This window comes from Strigops habroptila, chromosome Z, assembly GCF_004027225.2.
Source record: "Strigops habroptila isolate Jane chromosome Z, bStrHab1.2.pri, whole genome shotgun sequence".
NCBI classification, from domain to species: Eukaryota; Metazoa; Chordata; class Aves; order Psittaciformes; family Psittacidae; genus Strigops; species Strigops habroptila.
The window spans coordinates 42,210,154-42,237,180 of record NC_044302.2 but is presented as its reverse complement, the minus strand read 5'-3'; the positions used below and the strand labels follow the sequence as shown (position 1 = coordinate 42,237,180).

At 39.6% G+C, this 27,027-nt stretch overlaps 1 protein-coding gene across 7 annotated transcripts in view; it reads right to left on the bottom strand.

Annotated features, from left to right (window-relative positions):
* Positions 1-27,027, bottom strand: part of DGKQ (diacylglycerol kinase theta) — a 98,189-nt gene that overhangs the window by 22,646 nt on the left and 48,516 nt on the right. For 6 of the 7 annotated variants that reach the window (XR_003995175.1, XR_003995173.1, XR_003995174.1 and 3 more), the window contains exons 4-15: positions 26,818-26,903; positions 25,653-25,778; positions 24,099-24,252; positions 21,263-21,346; positions 11,637-11,737; positions 9,904-10,127; positions 8,970-9,060; positions 6,733-6,787; positions 5,843-5,904; positions 5,473-5,623; positions 4,581-4,619; positions 2,813-2,928 (exon numbers count right to left, since the gene is read on the bottom strand). Coding sequence is in view for 3 of the 7 variants with exons in the window: in XM_030512953.1 (XP_030368813.1) it covers positions 2,813-2,928; positions 4,581-4,619; positions 5,473-5,623; positions 5,843-5,904; positions 6,733-6,787; positions 8,970-9,060; positions 9,904-10,127; positions 11,637-11,737; positions 21,263-21,346; positions 24,099-24,252; positions 25,653-25,778; positions 26,818-26,903 (1,289 nt within the window). In the remaining 4 variants the exon portion in view is untranslated. The remainder of the gene's footprint in view (positions 1-2,812; positions 2,929-4,580; positions 4,620-5,472; positions 5,624-5,842; positions 5,905-6,732; positions 6,788-8,969; positions 9,061-9,903; positions 10,128-11,636; positions 11,738-21,262; positions 21,347-24,098; positions 24,253-25,652; positions 25,779-26,817; positions 26,904-27,027) is intronic. The other variant, XM_030512954.1, reaches the window with a different exon arrangement.

The window sequence follows — 27,027 nt, the reverse complement described above, 5'->3', positions numbered from 1 at the left end:
CAGCAGGAGGGGAACTGCAGCAGTGGAAGAAGGGTGGAAAGCAACCTTTCATGGCGTTTTGGCAAAGAGAGTCATTAAACTATCATATTTTTAAGTTGAACACATTTGTGTGAAGAATCAGTAGAATGAATGAAACGGAAACTTCCACCCTCGTATCTACTGCTCTTGAGGAACCAAAACACAGTACCTTAGAGGGCACTCCACTAGTAAGTGGCATTAGTGATAAAACCACAAAAACTTGTCACCCTCCTGATGATACTGGTCTCATACAACTTGCTGCTCGTTTCCTTTTGCAGTACCAGCAAACAAGCAGTCCTGGTAACTTAGCTTTCAGTTCAAAAATCCAGCCCTGCAATGTCTTTCACCTTGACATTTACCAAAGAGAAACACCAAACTACCCAGCAGCTAAACAGCTTTCTAAGAGACTGTATTTTTTTCACACTCCAACAAAGTGAGTAGTTTCATTTACTTGAATATTATGAAAGTGTTTGCTTAAATTCTCAAAGGCCCAAGATCATGAAACAGCAGAACAGATGAACACATCTGATCACGCTAATTGCTTGACTTTCTAATATGCAGTTAGTGCAAACTGATTCTGCATTCAAACTTTTCAGTAATGACAGTAAGAGGATGAATTGCTTCTGGCAGAGCTGACCATGCCAGACTTGAACTGTGCCTGCCCTTAAAAGGTTTATCAGACACAGAGCAAGTGTATCTCACCTCAAGAAAACAAAGGACTAGCAACCTGCTAACCATGGATTTACTTTTGTGCTTTTACTGTGTTCAGAGAAGATTGTGTTTGTTTGGTTTGGGGTGGTGTTTTGTTCTGGTTGGTTGGTTGGTTTTTAAGATAAGCTGCAATTTGGAAAAATCATTCATTAATCAAAACACTGCGGCCTTTGTTTTATTACCCATTTCTCTTTTAAGACTACACATTAGCCCTTCATTCCCAATTCCTTTGTATTTCACCCACAAGAGGAATGTCAAACAAAGCATAAAGGTAATATTGTGTTCAGCTCCTGATAAGTATTTCCTGGTGCTGTATTTAAAAGGTTACATATATAAAGTATAAACAATGGCTGATAGTATCATAGGATACAAGGATAATCTAGGTTGGAAAGTACCTCAGGAGGTCATCTACTCTAATTGCTGTCCAAAGTAGGGTCAACAATCACACATCAGTTTACCCTGGGTAATTAGTGAATGGCGTAAGCTGTGTGGCCAAAGCACATAAAAACAGCACTTGAAATACTATTTAGATTAACTCTTGGCTTATTGCTGTGAGATGACCGGATACAAACAGCACATGATGCAATAGAAACAAAATGCATGTGTGCATGTACAGCCCCTCCCTCTCCTGCTTACATGAATTCATCCCTAGCAGTCCCCCAGTTCAGAAACGAGTTTCTGAAAAATACCTGGCATCAGATAATTAACCGTATTTTCCTGCCATTGAGAAGTTCACTTCCAACATACCTAGCGTCAGAAAACCAGACACACATAGTCAACAGAGAGGAGGATGTTCAACGTCACACACCGTGTACCAAGTCCAGGCTCGTAATGCCTTTGCCTAAAAGCGACCAAAAACAAGCATCCAAAAGCATTGCCATCTTCATGCTGCCTTCTGTTTCTGGTAACAAACTCCAAAATGTAGTTTGAATGAGGTGAAATGTTTGTTTCTACGGATCTCACAAAACATAATGCCTACATATGCATAAGAAGGCGGCTCTCATTTTTTTGGAGAGGGGATAATTTTTAATCTTGCCAGTTTCATGTAGCACTGCCACTAGTATCTGCTCATACTAAAAAATAATTCTGCCTTCAGAAAACTTTGACAATCACAGGACTCTTTAAATGGTAAAAGCAGACATGTAAATATGCAACTCTGACTATTGAACTTCAGATCCTGCCTTCTAAAGTTGTTTCATAGTTCCGACTAATTGTTTTTAAGTTTTCAACCTTCTGTGAGGTTCTAAAGCCAAACCGAGACTCCCAGTTAGTTCACTTGCCGTAATGCAACTCCAGAAAGACAGTAACTGCAAGGTAACAGCTCAGCAGAAAGTAACTATGGCTACACCCTCTTTTGGACAGAACCTACATCATGCTGGGTAAGAATCACTTTGCTTAGTGAACCATTTCCCTCTTTTCACCCTGAATCTTCTTTGTAAATATGAAACCTATTGCAAAACCAACTGATTCATAGGAAAGTGACTTTAAACCATAAAAATTAATAAATCAGAATCAAGCCTGAATTTGTGAATGGACTCTTCCACTAAATCTTTTGAAAGACTGTTTTTCCTCTGGAATCCAGCATTTAAACAAGGTCAAACTCCCTCTGCAATAGAACGGGGGATATGAAGATACTGTAGATGTGAAGATTAGCAGCAGCACTTTACCTCATGGTTAGCGAGGAAACATGTTTAGTCCCCAAAACAAAGTTGTTGTAAGCATTTCAAGACATGCCAGCTGTAACTAGAACCGCACCTAACTTTTTGATCATTGAAAGAAATAAACAGGGAAAAAAAATAAATGTTTTTCTCCCCTTTATAGTTGTATAGTTATGCTGTTGAATAGTTGTATTGAATAGTTATTCTTGACAACTCAACAGTAACAGAAATTACTTAACTTGCAGAAGTGTATCATGCACACAAAGTACAGGCTCTCAAGTATTTTTTTTCATCACTTTACTTACAGAAGCTCACTGTATTGCTCCTTTGAATAAAATGTATTTTCATTTACTTCCAGCAGAAAAAGTCTTAAGGTAGTTGTTTTTCTTTTAAAGACATATTTTAAATACAAACCCATCTCTTACCATAACTTCAGGAATCACCACAACGTTTAGAGGCTTGTCATTGACAGTTGTATCTTTAACTAGCATATATATTCTTTCAGCTTCAGAAAAACATGAAATTTCGAGTACAACAGCACCTGTAAAGAGGCATCAGAACTGGGTTTTTCTTATATATTCTATTATTATTAGGAAATCTGCATATCAATCAATCACAGCAAAAGTTTACTCAGTTTAATCAGGACATTGTTCAGTACAAGTTACTCTGCAACACTTGTGGTTGTTGGGTTATCAGTGAATTGGGCAGTTTTGATTTTTAATCCTTCCTTCATACCCCCAAGCACAACCTGGGTATTTGTCAAAGCAAAGCAGTTTGAGGACAAGAGGAACTGTAGCACAAAACTGTTGCATATTTGAAGACTTCCTTTGGGCTTCAGAAGTATGGCCTATTACTCTCTATCATAACAAACAGACTGTTCTCATCATGTACAAGTGACAAAGCTATTAGGTTTCATTTTGTATCTCATTATTAAAAATCCAGTAGTTCCATTCATTGACAGTATTCCAGCAAGAATTACTACAAGCTAAGACTTGGTTTGAGAATCACTTTAAGATCTTTATGTTGGCTTACGACCTGTATGGGGAAGCCGCGGAAGAAGAGAAGACAAAAGGGAAAAATGAAAGAAAATAAAATACTGACAAGTTAGTTTAAATTAAGATACTTAGGTAGGAGGAAAACCGGACAAGATCAAAGTGCATAACGGACAGCATATGAGATGTGAGCTGGTACCACAACCTGGCTGCAACCAAAAGCGAGAGTCAGGAAGTTATCAGAAGCATAAAAATACTCAGAAAGTGAAAAAAGAAAACCCCACAAAGAACAATAAAAATCACACACGAGCAGAAACATCTAAAAACCACATGCAGGTTATCTGGATTACAGGAAGCTGTGACATGAGAAGAGTATCATAAAACCAACTATTCTCCACTGCCGTATGAAAAGGAGAAGGCACATATGAAAGCTTTATGATTTTCTTTATGACAAGTCAATATTTACTAGCCACGTGGCGATAGCAAATACACAAAAGAAGCATGCATCAGTCTTCAAAACCACGCTATAGAAAGATTCACTTAGCAGTCATGGGAAAATTAAGCCTGCCAAAGGTTGTAAAACGTCTTGAATATGGACACCTAAACGTACAAAAGAAATTCCGCACTTCTAAGTTTTACCAGATGCAGATCTCCACCTGACCACTGCACTAAAGCTGCTCAGAGCCACTGCTGCTCTGGCTTTCAGAAACCTCACCGTTTCTTCAACCTTGCTGAAATAAAGCTAGTACAGCAAAAGCAGAACAACAGCTCAAAAGGTGAATGCAGAGTGGAGTGTGCTGATTTTCTTCAGACCAGCCACTGAACTCCCTCTCAAACTGCGCTAGGAAACGGTGACTGTGAAACAATACCATCAAGTTCAAAAGCAGCACCTAATTTTAGCATATTAGAAGTCAAAATAAAGAGAGATCACTCGATGGGCTTTTAACTGTTTGGTGGTAGACTATTCAGTTGAAGAGCAACTTTTTTTATGATGAAATGTCACCACTTTCTGGTACATGAGGCATAAAGCCAACCTTTCTGTTTTTAATAAGGTAACACTAATCCACTGGTCTTTGTAAATACGAGTTACATTTTACCTGAGGGGCTGAGACTAACAAACTCCAAACTTAGAGACTCTAGTAATTAGGCCGCAGTTTTGAAAATAGACATTGTTTGCAAAACCAAAAATCTTAATGCTTACCTTGTGCTTGATAAACATGACTCACAGATACTACATTTGCTGCAAAGGGTAAAAATACAAACACATAAAACCTTGGTACATTTAGAGTAAATATTTAAAATATTTTTAAAAGTTACATAAATATAACATAAATAAATATTAAAAGTTATACAAATATAGGGAGAACCTCCAGCTAACACTTTCCCTCTCCTAAGTTTACTTTGCAAGCTGGAAAAGCTAAACTGATTTTCATAAAATGTGGCTATGAATTCTTTCTGGCATTTGAAGTTTAATTCCTCTCGAAGTTACATAAAAGATTGGGAAAAATGCTTCGCTTCCTGAAACAAAAAGCATGACGCATTCCTGACACTGTTTACAGTCTATGTTGGTTGAAAGAGTATTAAGGAAAATCAGTTACACTTCTTTCAAAAAGAAAAATAAATTCTCTTCACTGAGTGCTTGTCTGTATGTGTGCACACACTGCTCATTCTTCTCTGTGACCAGGCACAGAGCTCATGAACAACATAGAGAACAGCCCACACAAAAAATGTCAGAGGTTAACAAAGGCGAGCAATGTTCGTGCACAGGGAATTAAACTGCACTGCCATGATTTGAATGGTGTAAGGTATGCATGGTTCAATTCTAAGAAGTGATGCTTTCCACTAGAGAAAAAATGGTGTGCTCACGTATAACTCGAGTAATGTATTAATAATTCTGTGAATAATGAGCTGTTACATCTCTCATGCAAGCATGAGCATTTTAAAATGAATTAAGAAAGCCCCCTGTGAGAGCATATAAAAAAGACTGATTTTCAAAATACTGTTAAAACATTAAGAAAAGAAATAAAAAGCAGCAATGGATGCTACTATATTTTATTTTATACATATGAATATATCTCAAAACGCATACTTACTTTTGATAGCTAATTCAGCTTTGAGAATATTGGTGTATTCTTCACGAGAAAGTTGAGGTGGAAGGCCACCAACAAGTAAATTTACTCGCACGATGGATTTATTGTTTTCCGCAATGTAAAACCTTGTTTGATTCATCTGACGTATTGAAGTCTACCAAAATAAAGAAAAATAAATGATGTGACATTTGGCCAAAAGATACTGTGAAACAAAATCCCAAACAGTTCTGAACTCAGCAATCAAGTCCTCTAAGCCTGGAGGATATTATGAACAGAAACAAGCTTCAATCTAAGCTGATTACTTGCTTTTTCTGTAATAACAGGGACTACCTCCTTGATAGAAAAAACCATCATGTTACTTTTTCAGATTTACCTTTCTTATGTCCTTGAGTCTGTTAAGAATCAGTTCCTGATTGTCCAACACCATGCGCTGAACTGGAGACAGCAAGAACATTAATCATGTTTGAAAGCACTCTAAGTTATTATGAGGCTCAACAAACAAAAACCATTTAAAAAAATTAGAACACCAGAAACCAAGCAGGTAGGACATTCACAAGGCTACACTAACCTTATAAAACAACTCCTTGATAACGCTGACAAAGAAAGCCAAGTATGAGGCCAGTATCTGAACTACAAAGATATTTACTTGAGTGTGGCCAGGGCATCATCAGACTACTTCAGTGGCTTTATTTATCCCTCCATGAAGCCTTACACATAATGAAGCACAAAGGGATGTGAACTTGGAGAACACCAGCTCAGCTCCTGCAGGATCATAAACCTCTTGACCAACTCTAGGACTGAGTGCAGTGTATTTCATAGTGCACGCACATATTCCTTGGACTATCTTGGGACTTGAATTCGCTCTTGTTTCGCGGCAGTGTCAAAGGGAAAGAGAAGAGAAAGAAGGGAGCCAACTGAATTTTACAATTAAACTTTACTAAGTACTGCACTTAAGAAAATTATGTCAGTTAAAGGCAGCTCCCCCGAACAGGACTCTTTGCCAAAGGGTCAATACCTGCCAGAAACCACTAATAAACTTTTAGGTGATGATGAAGAAATAAAAAGGAACCATATTCCCAGATGATACACAAGACTGGAAAGAAAAAACATCACTTCTGATGAAGTATTTCAACATGATGTTGAAGTTTCATTTGTGAAGGCGTTTATTGTAAAAAAATAACTGAGACTGTGTTAAAAGGGGAAAAAAGCAGCTAGAAGAAGATCAGTTACAGACATGCTTTTGGCCAATGCTCCTTCACTTACCTTGCTTACTGCCCATAAGAACTTCCACCAATTTGAAATTCTTGAGGCACTCCGTCTGCCAAAAGATGCAACATGTAAATGTAGTTTCTGAATGAAATATAATTTTGTCAGATGTTTACGTTAATGTTATGGTTACACTGCACACACACAGAGCATGAAAAATTAACTAGTTTTAAATCAACCATGATGTTCTCCTAACCCACTCCTCCTGATCCAGGAACAATCGTCATTTTACACACTCATCCCCACACACGGCGTCAGACTCCTGTGCCTTTAACTACGTTGGCATCCTCAAAGCTCAATGGATTCATCCCAGGGTACTGAAAGAGCTGGACAATGTCCTCACAGGACCACTCTCCATCATTTTTCAGCCATCTTGGAAGTGTAGAGTCCAGTAGACTGAAAGCTGGTAAGTGCTCTCCAATTTTCAAGAAAGGTAAGAAGGAAGACCCTCGTAATTACAGGCCCATCAGTCTCACTTCAGAGTCTGGTAACATTAGAGAGATGGTATTCTGGGAGTTAGTGAAAGACACTTGAGAGACAGCGCTGTCACTGCCCATAGCAAGGGTTCACAAGGGGAAATTTCTGCTTAACCAACTTAACTGAATTTTATGACAAGGTGACTCATCTAGCTGACCAAGGGAACCCAGTGGGATAGGGTGGGTTTGGATTTTAGCAAAGCTTTTGGTACCGCCTTTCAAAGTATTCTTCTGGATTACCTGTCCAGCGCACACCTAGACAAGTCCATGATACATGGGTGAGCAGTGAGCTGCTGGGTCAGGCGCTAAGGCTTATAATAAATACGATTACATCAGCCTGCCAGCCAGTCACCAGTGGGGTTCCCCGGGGCTCAATTTTAGGGCCACTGCTCTTTAATGTTTTTATAAATGATCTGGATGCAGGAATCAAATGCACATTAAGGAAGTTTGCCAATGATACTGAACTAGGAAGAGCTGTGGACTCCCTCAAGTGTAGGGAGGCCTTTCACAAAGACGTGGATAGGCCAAAGAGCTGGGCTATCATCAATCACATGAAATTTAACAACAGCAAGAGCCAGATTCTCTACCTGGGCCAGGGCGATCTTGTTTATAAATACAAACTAGGGGAGCAGAGGCTGAAGAGCAGCCCTACGGAAAGAGATCTGGGGATGTGGGTTGATGGCAAATTGAGTATGAGTTAACATGGCAGCCAGAGAAGAGGCCAGAGGAGGGCACCAACCATGCCCTCAGCTGCATCAAGCACATCACAGCCAGCTAGTCGACGGAGGTGACTGTCCCGCTCTACACTGCACTGGTGTGGCTCCACCTCGAGGCCTCTGTGCACTTTTGGGCTCCTCAGTTTAAGAAGGACATCAAACAAGAGTGTGTCCAGAGGAGGGTGACCAAGGGGATGAAAGGTCTCAAGGGTAAGACTGAGAAGGACCAGCTGAGGTCACTTTCTTTGTTCATTTTGGAGAAGAGAAGGCTGAGGGGTGCCCCATCACAGTCAACAGCTTCCTCAAGGCAGGCAGCGGAGGGGAGGTGCTGATCTTCTCTCTCTGGTCACCCTTGACAGGACACAGGGAAATGGAGTGAAGCTGCATCAGGGGAAGTTCAGATGGGACATTAGGAAGAGGATCTTGACTGAGAGGTGGTTGGTCACTGGAACAGGCTCTCTAGGGAAGTGGCACCAAGCCTATTACAGTTCAACGAGTGCCTGGATGACGCTCTTGGTCAATATGGCTTAGTTTTAGGTAGTCCTGTGAGAAGCATGAGTTGGACTCAGTGAGCCTTATGGGTCCCTTCCAACTTGAGATATTATAGGAGTCTAAGACTTCCTTTGCAGAGCAGTGCTAAGAAGTAGGAGACAAGCATGATCATCTTAATACTGATCTCCAGTTTCCCAACAAGGTAAGATTAGCAGTGTAGTTACATACAAGTGTATTTTAAATATCTCAAGACATAAAAAGCCGTAAGAAAATACACTGCATGCCAAGAAACATTGTGTTCATGCTAGTAAATCCGCTTGACCCAGAAAGACTGACAGTAACTTCCAGTACAGAGCAACCAGATGTACCATTGAGATTGCAGAAAGTTTTGAGCATCATACCAATTACAAGAGATCATCTACCAAACATTACAACATTCCCATTAACTGTGAATTGACCGATTATAATTTCTCTAGAGAGAAAAAACGTACACATCCCACTTCAGGATCACTCAGCTGGTATACGGATATGCTTATAATCTTTCATTTACCTGCTTTCCAAGTAATGGAAGCACTTCTTTGATGACAGCCTGTGTAGTGCTATCCTTATTTACTCGTAGAGAGACATATGCCATTCCCACCCTAAAGAGAAAAGAAATACTTACTTTAGGACAATCATTTGACGTATCCTGTGTGTGCTTTTTTTACCTAAGTGGCAAATTGTCTATTGGGATAGGCAGAAATTTGTATTGAAGAGAAGTTGTTCACTGAGGCTCGTGGCAGATGCAGTATTCATCCCACAGATAAGCAAAGACTTTCATCTCAAGGAAATGATTATTACAGTTGTGGCAATTAGTTTGTTTCTATACACAAAATTACCTGCAAGTCTTTCATAAAAACTTGGCAACGTAGCTGCATTAGTAAAACGAACAAATGTTTAAATTTTACACCACTGCTCTTAAGAAATGAATTGGTCACCAGCCAGTCTTGTTTCCACTGCTAAATATGCTTAAAATGTATATTGTCTCAGCGGTAAATGGAACAGGGGTTTTTCCCTTGATTTCTTCCTCCTATTCTCACATCAGAAGTTTACACTGACTTCTTCCTACTTAATGTTTCTTCAAAAAAAAAAAAAAAAAAAAAAAATTCGAGCTTTCAAGTGGCATGTGTGTGTCATCATTTGTTTACAGATGGAGTTCATGTAAAGCTGCATCTTCTTGGCTGAGCGCACGATAACAGAACTGCACAAGCTGTATGTTCCATGCATGTAAAGAAACCCACAAACACGTTTCCACGCATGGAAATGAATAGTATGTATATTACTCATTCAGAAAAATAAACAGAAGAATCTTGAAATACAGAAGAATAAAGTACATTCTCTGTTACACTTGTGCGACTTCAATAACTGAAACACACTGGGCTAGACTACAGAGGACGAGTGTAGCCAAGCAGGATAACCTTGTGATAAAAGAGGAGAACACTCACTTCAGCCAGGCAGGATAGATTCTGATCACCTCCTCGTCCTTTGGTTTAGCTCTGATGATCCAAACTTCAGGAACGGATTCACGGAATACCGAGCTCAAGTTGCTGTCCTCTGCAGCATCGTTCCTGTTGATAACATCATCAGACAGCAGCGCCTGCTGTGTAAAGGTCTGAAGCTCATACTCCTGCTGGTCATCATTTATGTAGTATGCCCTCAAAGCAGCCTCCTACAACACAGCAAGGCAAATTAACATTTTCTTGAGAAGACACCATTAATACCTGTGTAACCACAGACATTTATAAATGTCTTACTTATGGAATGCACCTTTAATGCATGTTTTAAGCACAGTACAATGGATAAATAGCTATAGCAGAAAACAAAACAAGAACGAAGTTTTAAAACCAAATTTTAGTGGCAGATATGAAAAGAAAATTTGAGATATCAGTGGATTTGAGCACAGCCCATGGTATTTTTGTCAAGTGCTAGTCAAGTGCTACACCACAGATTGAATGTAAAAATTCAGCACCAATAAAGCTACACTCACTGTATGCAAAATTAGTTCAACAAGGAGAATGGTAAATTACACTTGGTTACACCTAACAATCTTTGTGCACTAAGGGGATGCTGAAAATTAGAGGGCTTCTCAGCCACATGTCTGCCTGAACCCACACACCTGTAGAGAAGAAAGGTAAGGGCTGTCCTTGGAAGATGCAAGCAGTCACAGGAATTTTACATCCATTACTGGCCCATGCCTGCAGCATTTCTGCTAACAGAGATGCTACAGTGAATACAGCCCAGTAAGTCAGCTGTGAGAAATAGTATTAATCCGCCCTGGTATTATAAGCAGCAATCTGGTAAAATAGGCTTGAAAAGCAAATAGCACTCCTAAATAAAAGTGTTTTCAGCACTGTTTACCATTTTACTTTAAGATCTTTGACATGCAGAACACTACAAACATTTTCTAAAACTCCTGTTGATTTTGAACACAGTATCAGGATAAAAATCTCAATGACCCATATGCTTAAATTGTCAAATTCTGATGTAATGAATTCTTCACACTCCTGGGCCAAGTCTTTTATGACTCTGAGTTCTCACCATGCTCAATTCTACTGTGCACCACCCCCTACGCTCTCTAGGCTTCCTTTCTGCACAGCACAGGGTCTCTGCCTAGCCCAGTAAATTAAGATCTGTACAGAACATTTGACTTAGTACTGAGTCATGTTTCCACCCCCAGACAGAGCACTGGAAAAGCTAGGGAGCGGCCACAATGTGATTGACAATTCACTACTTTCATAACCAAGGAGTGGAGGTAACCATAGTATGCTTCAGTCTTCAAAACGGATTAACTGAAGTGCAATAGCAGTGGCTGTCCAGGATAAACGTCAGACAAGTGAATACTACAGAAGAAGAGCAAGACTTAAGCAGCTGATTATCCAGTACTGCTCACATCAGTAAAATAAGACTTCAGAGTCACAAAGGGAAGGAGAATGACTGCTTAACGTGTGATACGCTGTGGTCCCAATTATGTTATAGATACACAGGCCACCGCTTCTTCACATGGTCTAAATAAAAGTGCTACCTGCAGAAGTCAAATTAGATTGTATCATTATAGCCCATTTACAGATTTTGTTGTTGTTGAGTTACATCTGTAAAACTTTTAGCTTTTGACTATTGTAATATACAACCATATGACCCTTTATCACACTGGTATATTGACCTTCACCGGCTATCTTACCACAACTTCTTCATTTTTTGCAATCCTTGGAACTGAAATCAGCCGAAATTGGTTGCGTTTCACGGCATCATTCCCATCAAATATCTTTAATGTCTGTTTACCTGAATGAAAACAATTATTGCATTTCAATAACATACCCCTCAAATCATAAAGCTACCTGAATAGGAAGCATATAATGGAACTATAAAACCCCCTGCATTTAATCTACTGAACTGTTTCTTCATTACAAGCTTTGAGGCTGAATATTTTCATTTTTGCTTTGTTACTTTTCATTTAGAACAGAGGAGGAAAGCAGGAAAAGTGTTTCAAATAATCACAGCTTTATCCTGTCCTTTGATGTAACTGTTCATATATAACTATACTGCTTATGTTATCACTTCTTCATCCTCACCATTCATGTTTGCTTTTATTATTGACCAGTTCAACAACATGAAAACCAAGACAGAGTGCTGTCACCTTCAGAACAGCTCCCAAAGCACTGCAAGTTCTAAGAGCATCCTTCCGAAGAAAGTCCTTAAAATAGCTGGTGAACTGTACAGAAACAGGAGAAAATACAGGAACAAGAGAAAAACTACAAGAAAGAAAGTAGAGCAAATGAAGAACCAAACTCTTTGCTGTGTTTCATTTCACTAAAGCCTTATCAAATCCATGTTCAAACCACGGAGCTCAAGTTGTTGCACGGACATCTCTCAAAGAGTGAAAAGTTAAGCATTTCAGGTTCACCTTTCACAAAGATGAGTTAAGACTCAAGTCTGAAACAATCCACTGTATGACAAGTTTCTCTCATAAAAGCAACTATGTTAAGAGCAATAGCAAAGTGTAACAAAATTCTCACAGAACAGGCAACTTTAGAGAGGTTTTAGGAACAAATGAATGTTATCAGTCCAATATGTGTGTCCTTTCAGCCTATGGCAAGGAATTAGTCAATCCAGACCAAAAAGGAGATTCCAACAAGACAGACCTTGTGTCCTCTTCTGATCACATGTTTATGAAGAGGCCTGATGAGCTCTTCAATTTTGCAGGTTCTTTCATGCATTTCCCAGAGAGCCCATGCTTTACAACAGACATGACTGTTATTCACGGTCAGAATTTGCCCTTTGTATTTGCAGGGTTGGACTGAACTGTTTACAAGTCACAATGAACTGTTTACTGCAATACAATGTTGCAGACTGATCTCACAACAAATCTGTACAGCTGCATTCATCATGAAGTAATAAAATCACTACAAGGTATCACTTGAGGACTTGAAATGTTAGAAGTATTAACTGAAAGCTATGTACACCAGATGTAATGTCCACGCAACAGGTTAGTCATGCAGTTTGTTAACACACATTGTAAACGAGAGATATGTCATGTGCTGGAATCTACTTCCATCTTTTTCTTAGAGCTCGGAAATACTTTGAAGTATAGCAGAAAGTACTGAAAGACTTTTGCTCTCAAATAATGGCATCTAGGGTTGAAGAACCACATCAACAAATGACCATTTGTCACAGAAGGATTAAAAAGGAGAGCTGGAGCTGGAGAAGTGAAAAACCAAACCACTCCTAAGTGATGGCTGTAAAAAGCAAGCTAGAATCCCAGGCAGAAAAGTGCATCATTTGGTATCTCAATGCTGCGGTGACAGATGACAAGGAAAGACTGCAGCGAGTAACTGATTTGTAACGACACTTCAGTGATGTTCTGCAAGCTGCCTAGAGCCTGAAACTCAGGTATGCTGTGTCTAATCCACCTATTCCTGTCTCAGTGTATATTCTGTCACTTCAAACAAAGGCAGACTGGTGCAGAACTAAAGGTTCATTCAACACTATGTCTGAAAGCAGTCTTTTAACGTGAGACTCTAACCCTCAAAATAAAATCCTGCTACCTTTGTTCTCGTTACCTTTATTTCTCATTATTTTTAGATGTGACAGCTACACATTAGACTTTGTTTTTCAATTTAGACTTGTCCACATATTAAGCCCCTCCAAGTGTGAGAGCAGTGGGGATGCTCAGAGCTCTGCCTTACAGCAAAGATGGCCAACAGCATCCTAGGCTGCATTAGTAACAGCACCGCCAGCAGGCTGACAGAGATGATTATTTCTCTCTACTGAAGCTTTCTGACACCTCATCAGGAGAACTCTACCCAGTCCTATGCTCTTCAGTACAAGACAGACACAGATGTACTGGAGGGAATGAAAGGAGGGCCCAATAAGATGATGATGGGTCTGGAGCATCTCTCAGATGAGGGGAGGCTGAGAGAGCTGGAAGTGTTCATGCTGGAGAATGAAAGATCAGGGAGGGGGGTGTCTTATCCATATGTGTAAGTAATTAATGAAGGGTGTAAAGGTGAACAGACAAGAGGCAATGGGCACAAATCAAAACACAATAAATTACGTTTAAACCTAAGAAAAAACTTTTCTACTGTGAAACTGGAACAGGTTGTCCAGGGAGGGTACTCAACTCTCATCCTCAGAGATACTCAAAACCCAATTGGACATGACCCTGAACAAACCGCTCTGATTGACCCTGCTTGAGCATGGGGTTGGCCTAGATAATCTCCATACTGCCTCTAATATCAGGCTGTGAAGGAAAGTTTGTACAAGGGATGCTTGTACAAAGAAAGGAAGATAAAGACAGAGTAAGTAAGATCATGGATTCACAGCATAGCTGGGTTGGATGGAACTTTTGAAGATCATATAGTTCAAACATCCTAACATGGACCTCTTTCACTAGATCAGGTTGCTCAAAGCCCTGTCCAACCTGAGCTTGAACACTTCCAATGATGTGGCATCCACAACTTCTCTGGGCAATTTGTGCCAGTGCCTCTCCACTCTCATCGTAAAAAATTTCTTATTACTTATGTCCAGTCCAAATATGCCATCCTTCAGTGTAAAACAGTTGCCCCTTCTTCTGTCACTACATGCCCTGGTAAAAAATCTTTCTATAGCATTCTTATATACTCCCTTGAAGTATTAAATAGCCGCAATAAAGTCTCCCTGGAGCCTTCTATTCTCCAGGCTGGACAAACCCAACTCTCTCAGCCTTTCTTGAAGGAATGGGCATTTTATTCCTCAGAGCTGGATGCAGTTCTCCAGGTCAGGTCTCACAATCCCACTCTTTAATCCTGTCAGGGTCCCTCCGGATGGCAACCCTTCCCTCTAGCAAACCAACTGCTCCACTCGGCTTGGTGTCACCCACAAACCTACTGGGGGTTCACTCAATCCCACTGTCTGTCACTGATGAAGATAGTACTAGTCTCAGTACAGACCCCTGAGGGACATCACTTGTTACTGGTTTCCACTTGGACATTGATATGAAAGCATAATTGGTTTAAGCAGGAAGGAAAAGAACTAAAATCCTAGATGAAAGTCACATTGAAAAAGTTACTTCCTTTCTAAACAGTATCTACAACATGACAGATCCTCAGGCTTCTGGTATTGAAGGTTTATTTCTGACTCCTGTCAAGAAGGATGAACTTTGGAAGCACAGCTCTAATTTTTTCTTTCCTATATGACTATTCCTCAAGTACACTTTTGAGAGCCGTTAGCTGAAACTATTTACAGCATCTGTTTAAGAAAAATAATTACACAATTTCCACATGCAATGTATACTCTTTATAGGACTGGAGAGTGAATTATTCTACTGGAGAAGTGAGCTTGGGATACAAGATATGATACATTGTGACTTTTCAAGTATTTTTTTAAATATGAAAAATAGTATTACCAAGTTGATTTACCTTTCCAATTTTCCAATTACCAACTCAGTGGTAGTGTCTGTTGTCAGGTTTTTTTTAGTCATTAGGAACACTTAAATATCATCAACTCTCACTTCTGAAGGACACTTGAAACTCTACCACCATTGCCTTGAGACTGTAACGCACATCAGAAACTGTTCCATTCCTTTAAACTCTGCTGGATTAAGTACAATTTTTTTAGAAGCAGGTTTCTGTCAGAGTGATCTCCCTGGTGACTTTAGCATAGACAAATTTTAACCAAAAGACATACTGTGTCTTGAGTGACCTTCTTTAGGGCTAACATGACTTGAGAAAGCACAGCAAATGCTGGTTACTGACAGCACAGCTGATATTGAGTATGAACTTTCATAACATTATCAAAATCTCTACTGTTTTCTCTAGCAATCCAGAGGGTAGACAACCATCTGAGAATAAAAACATTCATCCAAGTTTTGGTACTTGTTTTCATTTGAACTGCCTTTGTAGTCTGCTCTTATTAGATATTAGCAGGCCTGAGAGAATCCCTAGCAATTTAACTGGAAAATTTTTTACGAGCAATTTGCTTCTTAAGACCAGCCAAATGTTGCAAAAAGTTGGCTTGGTTCTTAAAATAAACTGGTTTGCAAGGAGGAGTTTAGATCCACAGACCAGTAGCAACATCCTCAGCTCAAATATATTCCTCAGCTAAATACACAGTATGCCCAGTCCTGCTTTCCTTAATGTAATCTGGTTGTCTTTCATACAAACCAAGCTCAATTTATGAGTCAAAAATCACGTTTAACTTTGTCACTGTCCTCCTCACAGGGGTTACTTACACTGCAACCTGATGAAAGATGATGGCTTTCTTGCACATGAGCTTCTGGAGACACATTAACAAAAGAACAACCAACTACTTACTTGAATTTAAGTCTACATACCACTACTTAGTATAAAAAAATTTGCTAATATGCACCAGATGCAGATAAAAATTTTGGTATTTAAAGGAGTTACTGCCTGTTTCATAATACTGACAATTCATTGCTGAATGTATTTTACCTTTTCCTGTTGAATTAGACTACACAGTATCAGTTTTTCTCCTGGAATACCCTTTTTTTCTTATCATGGGATACTGACTTGAAAAAAAACCTGTTCTTCATGCTCATGCTACTCAAGGGGAAAACAACTACAAAAAGGTCAACTCCAGGCATAATTTACAGAACTATGGAATTTGATTTTGGAGGCTAAGATACCAAATTTTCCTGGGAAAAGTATCAGCAGCATTTGATGAGTCCAAAGTTCATGCCCTTTGACTTCCAAATCCCCACAGACAAGACATAACTTCTGAAAAGACTTACGTGCGGCTTGTGGCAGAGAGGAAAATGTTGCTGTCCTGAATGTTTTTTCCACTGAAGAAAGCTAGAGGCCTACACCAAACATATTGGTGGAATTTACTCTCAAGAGACTAAGTTCTAGCCACACTGCTTACCAAGGACCATTCTTACCAAGAAAACTTGTGCTATCCCTTTCTGCTTTCTGTTCTCCTTCTCTAGTTAGTGTTACTTAAAATTACCACTGGCAAATTTTGGTTTATTTCAGTATTACTATTCATAACCTACAAGGCAGCAATTAAACAGGTAAAAATTTATTTTTTCTTTTACTGGTCTTGATGAGAATCTTTCAAAATCCCAGATTGTTCTCTCTCCAGATGTTCCTCACCCAACAGAGCCATTTGCAGGTGTTTCACTTCTCTGAACTTGTTTTCCAAACATCTGCCATATGTATCGCCACTTGATCTGGTTTCACCTGCTTCCCCCTCTAGCTTTAGGGCTCCAAATTAATTTAAGTGATGTTTCAGATGCTTAGTTATCTGTATCCCATTTTAGCTGAGTACAATGACCCATTTTATGAAGGCTGAATATTTTGTAAGCATCTCTAGAGGATAAAACCCTCAAATTCACACAAGCTGTCCTTGCTTCTTCCTGAAAACAGTTTGTTCCCGCTTGCAGAATTGCAAGATCTCCTCCATAACGTCAGCAGGTTTTGGACAAAACGTAAGTAAGCACTAAGCCGACGCCTCAGGTTGATCTAATGCAAGGACATTTCATATTTCTTTCTCAGCAGGTGCACAGCGACCTGGCAAAAGAGGGGCTGTGGAAAATATGTTTACTGGCAGCACCACAGCCCTCACTGCTCTCCTCAGACAGGCTCCTTTAAAACCTCTTTCCAAGAGGGTTTTCTTTTGATGGCTGCATTTTGTCCTGAGGAGGACAGGCACATGCTGGAGTGGACAGTTCACGTGCAGCCAGTGAGTGCTGAGAGACACCCAGGGCAGGGAGATTCCCAGGACAGGCCCATGCTCTTCGTGTGTCCTTGTCTGATAAATGGATTGCACACACACAGAGAACCAGAAAGGCTGTTGAGCCCTCAATACCCCTCTTGAAATATGTCTGTACACATCTCCACTGGGCTGCTATGGAGAAACTGTACTCAGGCATCAAGACTAGCAGGATGTTAAAGCAAAGAGAATGCACAATCGCAGAAATAACTCACAAAGCACGGATCTCCATGTCATTCTTAAGCATCCATGGTTAAATTTTTAATCTGGTAAGCATTGTCATAAGGACACCTAAGGCAGAGAATAAATTAAGACTAGCTAATAATATTTGTGAGTATCTCTCCATAGCCTTATGGCAAAAATGCTACAGAACAACAGACAGATTTTTGCAATCTTTCTTCTTCAACAGATTTTCCATAAAATCTCTTTATATTTTGCAGGAAGTAGTTAAGAAGAGGTGATTACCTTCCCTGAAATAGGCATCTAGAGCAGCCAATGTTTTGACTACTGGTATGAGACATCAAGGATGAGGGGGGAAGGGATTCAGGGAACAAGAAAAGGACAGGCAGGCTGAAAGGGAATCAAGCCAAAGGGGTAGCAACACTGGGCAGTAAATATTGTGCTTGAGGAAGGAAGGGAACTGGAAGACACAAGTTGGGGAAGAGCACAAAACACAACTTGGTGACAAGTGAGAACAACAGTGGGCAACATCAAGCGTCAGAAAAGGCAGATGTAGGGGGTTGAGGGAAGTAGAGGAAAAGAAGATAAACACAGTGGGGAAAGTGAAGCAAAAGGAAAGTAATGTGATTTTTCAGAGCACTAATTTTTCTTCTCCCAGTAGTTACAGGCATTTCAACTAAAAAAGGAAATACACAAACTCTTCCAGCACTTAAGCCACTAGTTCATTCAATACAGTCGAGCATAATCCTCTTTTCTAAAATATCTTCAAATGCAGATGAAGCAAACTGTCTCAGGAGAAATTCAGCATGACAACAGGTACAGCAATTCAACTTATAAATAAGTATCTTGAAGTACCACTGAACAGAAGCTTTTTTGAGGAAAGAAGTTGAAGACAACCTCCCTCAACTACGATCTATGACAGATTAGCTTTAAAATAAGTAAAAGCTGCCTAAGCCTCACTATACAGCAGTCAAGTACCCTCAGCTTCTACTGATTCCTGACAAGCAATTAGGGCAGAATCATGTTCCCAGGCAAGCAATTAGGCCTTTTCATGTACCAAGATCCCTGCAGATCAACACACAAGTAAGAGCTCTTAACTCATTCTTTTATTTCAGGAATTACTGGGATAGCTCCTTTGGGATTCCTTTGTTCATACATACAACAAACCTTTTTTTTTTTTTCCTTCCTGCCTGCATTAAGTCTTCATATTGCCACGAAATAATAGAAATGATTTTCAAAAGTTTGCCTTTGACTTCTCAAGATTGACAGATTACATCTGTGGTTGCATCTTAGCCGAGACCAATGAATTCTGTCTCCAAGAAAACAAGAATAATCTGTGCTGGTTGAAACCTAGTTGAACATCACATCTCAGAATGGACAGAAAATGCACACCCCTGAGGGACACCACTAAAAAGCACTTTTAATTCCTTTCTTTGGAATTAAAGAAAGGAATTCCTGCCTTGCCTTGCCTTGTCTTGCCTTCCCCTGCCTTGCCTTGCTTTGCCTTGCCTTCCCCTGCATTGCCTTGCCTTGACTTCCCGTGCCATGCCTTGCCTTCCCCTGCCTTGCCTTGCATTGCCTTCCTCCACCCCCAGCTATCGGAGATCTGTCAATACAGAACAGTTTTATCAGTTACATATTCCTAGTATGCCCAAGAATTATTTCAGTATGAAAATGGACATGGGGCTCAACTCTTTCCCCAGGCAACACAACAAACTACACTAATGAGATCATCCACACGATATTTATCCTACTATCTCTGTAACATTCAGTTCCCCTCTAATTGTTCACAGTGTAGACAAGTCCTTAAAAGCTGGCTCGTGTCCTCAGGCACAAAGATTTGCAGTCATTTTCCAAACTTGCTCTGTACATCTGTTAAATCTATTATCTCAGAAAGTATAGGGCTGTTTTTATGGTCATTTTATGCCTTTGGCTTCAGTATCTTGGTAGGCTAAGTTTCATGGTTGACTTAACATACTTCAGATTCTAGAATTAAGATTTAAACCTTCTAACTTTACACTTCACTGAACAAGCCTACTACAATAAAGAAGAAACAAAAAGGAATGCAGACTCTTAATTCTAATTTTCGCCTAGTTATTATCTACAGACTTTGCATCCTTTCCTATTGGCTTTTTTCCCTACAGAAAAGCATGTCTTTACAAGTCAGTATTATTCATTTTTTTTCTGACTTGCTTCCACTGTTTTTAAAAATATGCATCTGTAAAATGTGGAGAGCTTAAATTAAGGAAAGCTACAATATTCTGGAATATAATTCAGTTCAGATACTCCTGAGGGTATGTTAACATCCCAAAAGATGTGGCACATGAACTGAGTCAACACACAGAAGATAATGAGCAGCTCACTCTTGACTCCTATTACATAAATGATATTAACTAGAGAAAGGTGGAAGGAGTCCAGCATGCTAAAACATTGCCTCTGACATGTTTAATTTGATAGGTTATGACATGCAGAGAAGCACAGAAGCACAACGGCTGGCAGGAGAACCCAAATAATTTTGTCAGAGAAATTATCAGAGAAGCCATGACCTGACCTCAGGCAAGGGCATCAGCCCCATGAGCTGGGGGTGGCACCACTATGCGAGTCCACAGGAGAAGCTCTGTGGGTCACCTCACCAACGGAGGTGGTCACTCAGGTTGTGGGACTGTATGAGATGCATGGGAAGAGCATTCTAGGATTACACAAGACTTGTTAGAGGATGTTTAGGGGAGGAACCAGAGGCAGGGGAAGGCAGGGTGGTTTGAGAGGATCAAATATAGGAAAATGGAGGGATAAGAGGAGATAAAGGAAGCTGGTCACATGCAAACCGAAGAAGGACTGCAGGTCACTGTGACCCGCGTGTACATAGTGCCAGAAACCAGACTGACAGCTGTTGCATGTTTTCCTAGTTCCTAATATGGATATAGGGAGTTGAATGCCCTTAAACTGTGGTTGGCTTCATCTTCTGAAAAGTAACAGTTTGGCTAATATCAACCCGAGAAAACTCCACACGCATAAGAATTTAACTGCTTAAGAAGCAACCATCCCAGTATCACCTGGTGTCTTCAGCAAGATTGGGATCCAGCTATCTTACAGGAAAAAGGCTTTGAAAAGACAAGCTTGTCTGCTCTTTAAATTGGTTGATTATTTATGGATTATTAACACTATGCTTGCTTTCTTTGACTACCAAGCTAAGAGAAATGATCTATTTGTCAGGGTTATGAACAAATTGTCACTTATGCCAATCTGCCAGTAGAAAATAGTGATATTTGTAAGACCCTGAATAAATGTGTTGGACCAAAACTTTGTACTTCAAACTGATACCCAGCATTAGAAAAACAGCCATTTAATATTTTTTCACAAGGCAAAGCAAGTTAAGATTATATGAATAAAGACTAGAATAGGTGACTATCTAGCACTTACTGAAATTCTGCTTACTTGAATCTGTTGAAATTTGGACATCTTTTGTTGAGCCCTGTGTTGACCCATCAACATCATCATCTTCATCTGTGAAAACAGAAAAATTCTGAGAAAGGATTCTTGTTAATTTGAATTCGGGAGGCAGGAGGGAAGTGTTTGTCATTTAAGGATGGTTACTATCAAAGAAGCTAAGACAAAAGAATCCAGTCAGAAAAGCATACTTTCTTCTTCTGCCTATTTTCTGGTAAGAATACATACCACAAAAACAGCATTAAAAAACCAAACCTGCACTGGCATTTAACTACAGTGAAGGCACACCTGAAGTCCTTCTACTATTCGTTTTAATATTGCAGCTACTGCTTTACATCCCTTTCTCAAGCTGTGATGTTTGCCTATGACCAAAGCATATATGATTTCCATTAAGTTTTAAAACACAAATCAGTCTAAGAATTACAGTAACAGCCTTCCAGTCAGAAGTATGGGTTTTAAATAAATATGTATAATTTCAGTAACTGAAATACAGATTTGCTGACTTCCAAAGAGAAAGAAATTACTGCACTCCAGAAGAGGACTTTGACAGCAGTTCATCACTCTCACTAAAAGCTAGGAGCTAACATGTCAGATAATAACACATAAAATACCTAGAAAAGATTAAAATAAAAGCTACTAACATTTACATTTGCTTCTGTGAAGATAACATCCTGACTGCATTCTCATTCCTGACAGTCAGGTCCACACAGGAAATACTGGTACAAACCCAAACAGGGTAAATTTTTCTTCTCCAAGGGTAGCAGTACCTTGTAGCATAAGCCAACCCAATGCGATGATCAAATACTCCCACCCATTAGAACTCTCTGACACTCCTGACTGGGATGCAAAGAAAGCTCTCAGAAGATGGAAGCCAGGCAACTGCTTTATAAAAACTATGCCTTGCAATCGAGGAAGAAAGCAGGAAATTAAAGCAGAAAACAAGAGAAAAAATAAAATAAAATCAGTAAAGACAGATCTTCACAGCAAAAGAGGTACTAGAGAAGTCAGAATCCTAATGCAGCAAAACCTTCCAAGAAGCAGAATCACAGCATGTCAAGAACAGTACTTAGCAGGAATCCTAAACTGGAGACCAGGCAACTTACTGAATGTTTGGGTAATGCTTCAACTGACCACAAGAAAGACCAACAATAATGTTTCTGAGTTGGGGTTTTTAAAATACAAAAGACAGGTTGCAATACTTTCCTTGTTACAGTTGACAAACAGATTAAGCTTCAAGCCGGAGAGAAATTTAGCTAATGCGGTCTTTAAAGACACTGAAATAAATGGAAGCTGAATCCCTGCTGGAATTTCTCTTCAGACAAAATAAAATTAAAAAAAGAGTAAGTAAATATCTTTAATCAAAGATTTCCTGATTGCTCTTAAACTTTTCCAAGTTCAGATGGGAAGCAGCTGACATCTTTCACTACTCTTTCTCCTGCAGTCGGGATAGTAGGGAAATCTCCACTAGTTTTGAAAAGCCACTCTCATCACAGAGATGTTCACCGAATGTTGGTGGTGAAGCTTAGCATTTACTTAGTGGCAAAAGCTAACCTGGACAAATGCTCTCCAATCATCTCCACTGAAGCGTATCAATGATGATATGTTCATTCTCTGTATAGCTCAAGTCATCTGCCGCTTCCCAATCATCAGCCTAGGAAAAGCTGTGCCTGCAGCAGTTAACTCACCCAGGCGACCACCAAGACTTCTTTTAACAATCTGACGAGCAATGTCCTTCACCAGCTGTGGCAACAGGAGGTGTGCCTGCTGCAGTGTGAGAACTGCTGAAGGACCATGCTTGCACGACACAGAACAACCAAGTTCATCCAGATTGTTTATTTCTGGTATTTCTTATGTTGGAAGCATTACAAACTCCCAGACTTTCAAGTACATGCTGTACTTCACCTTCCCCCACCAAAAAGCAATTCATTAAAAAGAAAAACAACTCGCTGTAAAAAAACGACCAACGAAGGCCATGTAATGTCTCCTCTCCCCCTTCACACTTTCACAGGTCACTTCAGCGTATCTAGATTATATAGACTCAGCATCAAGCAGTTTACGCAGTAGCAGAACTCCTGCTGTAGCTTCTGCACACAAGAATGCATGGCTCCTGCTAGTGACTGGCTGCCTTCACCCCAAGCAAACCTACATGTTCCAAGTAGAAAGCTCAAGAACAACCTGTCAGGTTGAGAAAAGCGCAGCTGCAAATATTTAACTTCCATGACCTATATCTTGCCTACCTTTTATTTGCTTTCCTATTGCATTCAAGCACCAAAAGAAAGGCTTTACAAGAATGTAATAATCAAAATATGGATTAGAAAATACTTCAGTGGCTTAAAAAAAATTCGCATTCCTAAAGAGCTGCTAAACAAACATACACTCTAGATGGCAGCAGAACATCTAGAGAAAGCCTGCTAAAGACACAACTACTTTCAGCATAGAAATCTTAAATGGGCAGATGCTTAATCAAAGAGGCAAATAAAAACATCTGTACACATGATACGCCAAATAAAAACCAACATGCATATCAAGCAATGATAACACTAATAACACAAACGCTTGGATATTAGGTTTTCACTTACACCATGCTTACTGCTTAAAGAACAGTTTTCAAATTGCGCTGCACCAGTAAGCAGAAGTTTCAGCATTTTGCACGCAGTCTGTATTTAAAAATCTCTGTCCTGTCCTAGAAATATCAAGAAGTTATAGTATTGCCACCAAAGCCAGTGAAAATTAGCAACCACGTGTGTCAGTGAATTACAACACTAGGTTAAACATGCCTGTCAGTTAGCTGCAACTTTGAAAGATTTACCTGGTTCTGTTTGCAAATTTTCTGTAACTCGAAAACAATGCAGTTTGCTGAAGTTGCGAGAAAATAACTGCACGCAGCTTGGAGGCAGAATCATATTCCTTAATCTTCCAAAAGTACATTCTGGTGCGACAATTACGTAGCAAGCAGCATGAGCCTGTTAAGAATTTAGTGAGACACAAAGAAAGCAAATTAGGTTTATAACTAAACGTGCACTGGAATTGCAAAGCTCAGGCTAGGACACATACAGACCTTTTGTAAATCACTTTCACAAAATGTGTGACCCATTTTTCACCCTCCATTTTCATTTGTTCCATTCAGTTTTTGTATAACCAACAATGGGAAGTCTTAACACACAAGGGAACACCAAATACCGCAAACCTGCTCTGTTAAAAATAGAGCTGGTTTTGTACAGCTATGTGGAGAAGTTTAAAGTTTTGGTCTCAAACCCTGGATCTTCCATTCTATATAGATATTTACTGGGGGTGGAGGAGGAGGTGGGACAGGTAGGAAGGTTATACTGAAAAGCTTGAAAATAGCAATATCCTCTCACACGGCTGTATTCACTTGCAGATTCAGAGATAACACTGCAGTTTTATTCCAAAACATGAATGGCTAGTTTCTGCTTTTCTACTTTTGCGACATCTTCTGCCATTAGTGACTACACATACCATGTTACATTTGCTAGACTGTTCTTAAAGACGGCCACTCCCACCTCAGAAATCATGAATCACATCAAAAAAAATACAAAACCCATAATATTTTTAAAAATAAATTGTTCAAATCATACCTGAAATACTGAATAACCTCAGAGTTTCATTTTAGATTATTATTACATACAGTACCCCATCTTGCATAAAGTGACAAATTAATGATTTACTACATACACTTTTCAGTTCCCACCCCAACCGGTGCTACTTCCCACTTTCATCATATTTCAATAAGTGATAGCATTAAGTGGATGGACCAGTTGTTACCTACACTGCAGAGTGTGTATCAGCATGTGAAAAGCTGTGACTTTCATGAGGATTATTGAAGGGTACCATCATGTTGCACAGGAATTAAATATGCATCATGAGAAAGGAGAAGCACAGAAAACAATACTGATACCTTAAAAAAAACATAGCCATACAGGTTAAGAACTATTCTACACTAAAAGATAAATAAGCATATCAGAGTGATAAGCCTCTGACCTTGCAGAATTTGTGTGATTTGAAAGAAATTCTAATTTCACACAGGAAAAGTAACTGCAGGCTTCCAAGCAGAAATCTGTAATAATTAATCTCCCATAAATTTTAATTCCATTGGATTTATATTAAGTTTAACTGTAATTTTGAGAATTGCTCATTTTAATGATAAATGGGGGGGATTTTAAAAAAATCATATTTTTCCATCTAACTCACAAATATAAGTGTATAAATAAGCTTTATTTAGAAAGCGTATATAAAGTATATCTATAAAGTGTACAAATAAAGTAAATTTATGTAAAGTGTTTAAATAAGCATGTGCAAACATATATATACAGTTCCTACAAATATATGCAACAGCACAACATACCAGGATGCCGCACCATTCACATCTCATGCCAGAGAGCACCTCAGAGGAGCCACAGGTTTTCTTGCAGACTTCACAACGGGCACTTGAAGAAAGGTTTCCCTCCCTCCAGTGGTGGTGATAGGTATCCTGGGGGAACACATCACAACTCAGTGTTATACAAAACACACAGAATCATACTCAGAGAATAGTTTGGGTCGGAAGAGACCTTCGAAGCTCATCTAATCCAGGCCCCCTGCAGTGAGAGGGGACACCTTCAACTAGATCAGGTTGCCCAGAACCACATCCAGCCTGGCCTTGAACGTCTCCAGGGATGGCGCATCCACCACCTCCCAGGCAACCTGTGACAGTGTTTTACCACCCTTACTGTGGAAGATTTCTTCCCCACATCCAGCCTGAATCTCCCTCCTTTTAGCTTAAAACCATCACCCCTCATCCTATCACAACAGGCCCTGCTAAAAAGATATATACAGAAGCATCTTCAACTTAACTTTAAAATCAGCCATTCAAACAGCTCTGAGGAAATAGCAACATAGACTATGGCATTAAGTATTTTCTCAGTCTAAATTGTACCTGAACAATCTTAAATTTCACCCAAAAGCAGTTTATCCAACCATCAAAAAGTTTATCACATAGAGCTTTTCTTCACAGTCCACCAAAACCAATATTCATTTAAAAAAAAAAAAAAAAAAAAAATCCTGAAAGGTCAGTATTATGCATATATTTTACAGTGAGAAGCTGGGCAGTCTTGCCTCCGACAGACTGCAGGAAGCCTGAGGAACATGATAATGTTTGCCAGGGATGCAATGCAGCGAACAGCTCAACATATAGAAAATAAAGTTTCACAACAGCTTCTGCAAGGCAAATTTTTAGATAAGATGCTGATTTTTTTTTTTTTTAATTATTTTTAATTAGGACATTTTCTATATCACACAGACTTTTCAGCACATCTTCAATAAGCATCGTGAATGTGTCAGAACTTAAGTTTATCTCACTATCTGTGATAAATTCTGCATCCTCAGTTTCCTTTGCCTGCCAATAAGCACAAATGCGCTTTCACAATGGGCAGCATCTGAAAGGAAATGCCGAGGCTCCTCCCCCTCCTCTAGCCCATGTTTTCACACCAAGAACGTGTGACCACTTTCTGCTGCGGAGGCATCACACTTACGTGGTCCTGGTGCCCATCCTGGTGACACTGCCGGCAGTCACTGCAAGCAAACAGGATACAGTCTGTGTGCACATGCAGCTCACAAACTAGAAGCGTGAAAACAAGAAAACTTCTTTAGGCTGGAAACCTCTGGTTTTTGCAGCTCCTCCTTCCCTCCCTCTCTCCCTCCAAGACTCTCTTCCACTACCTTTTTGCACCGTACTTGCTTTC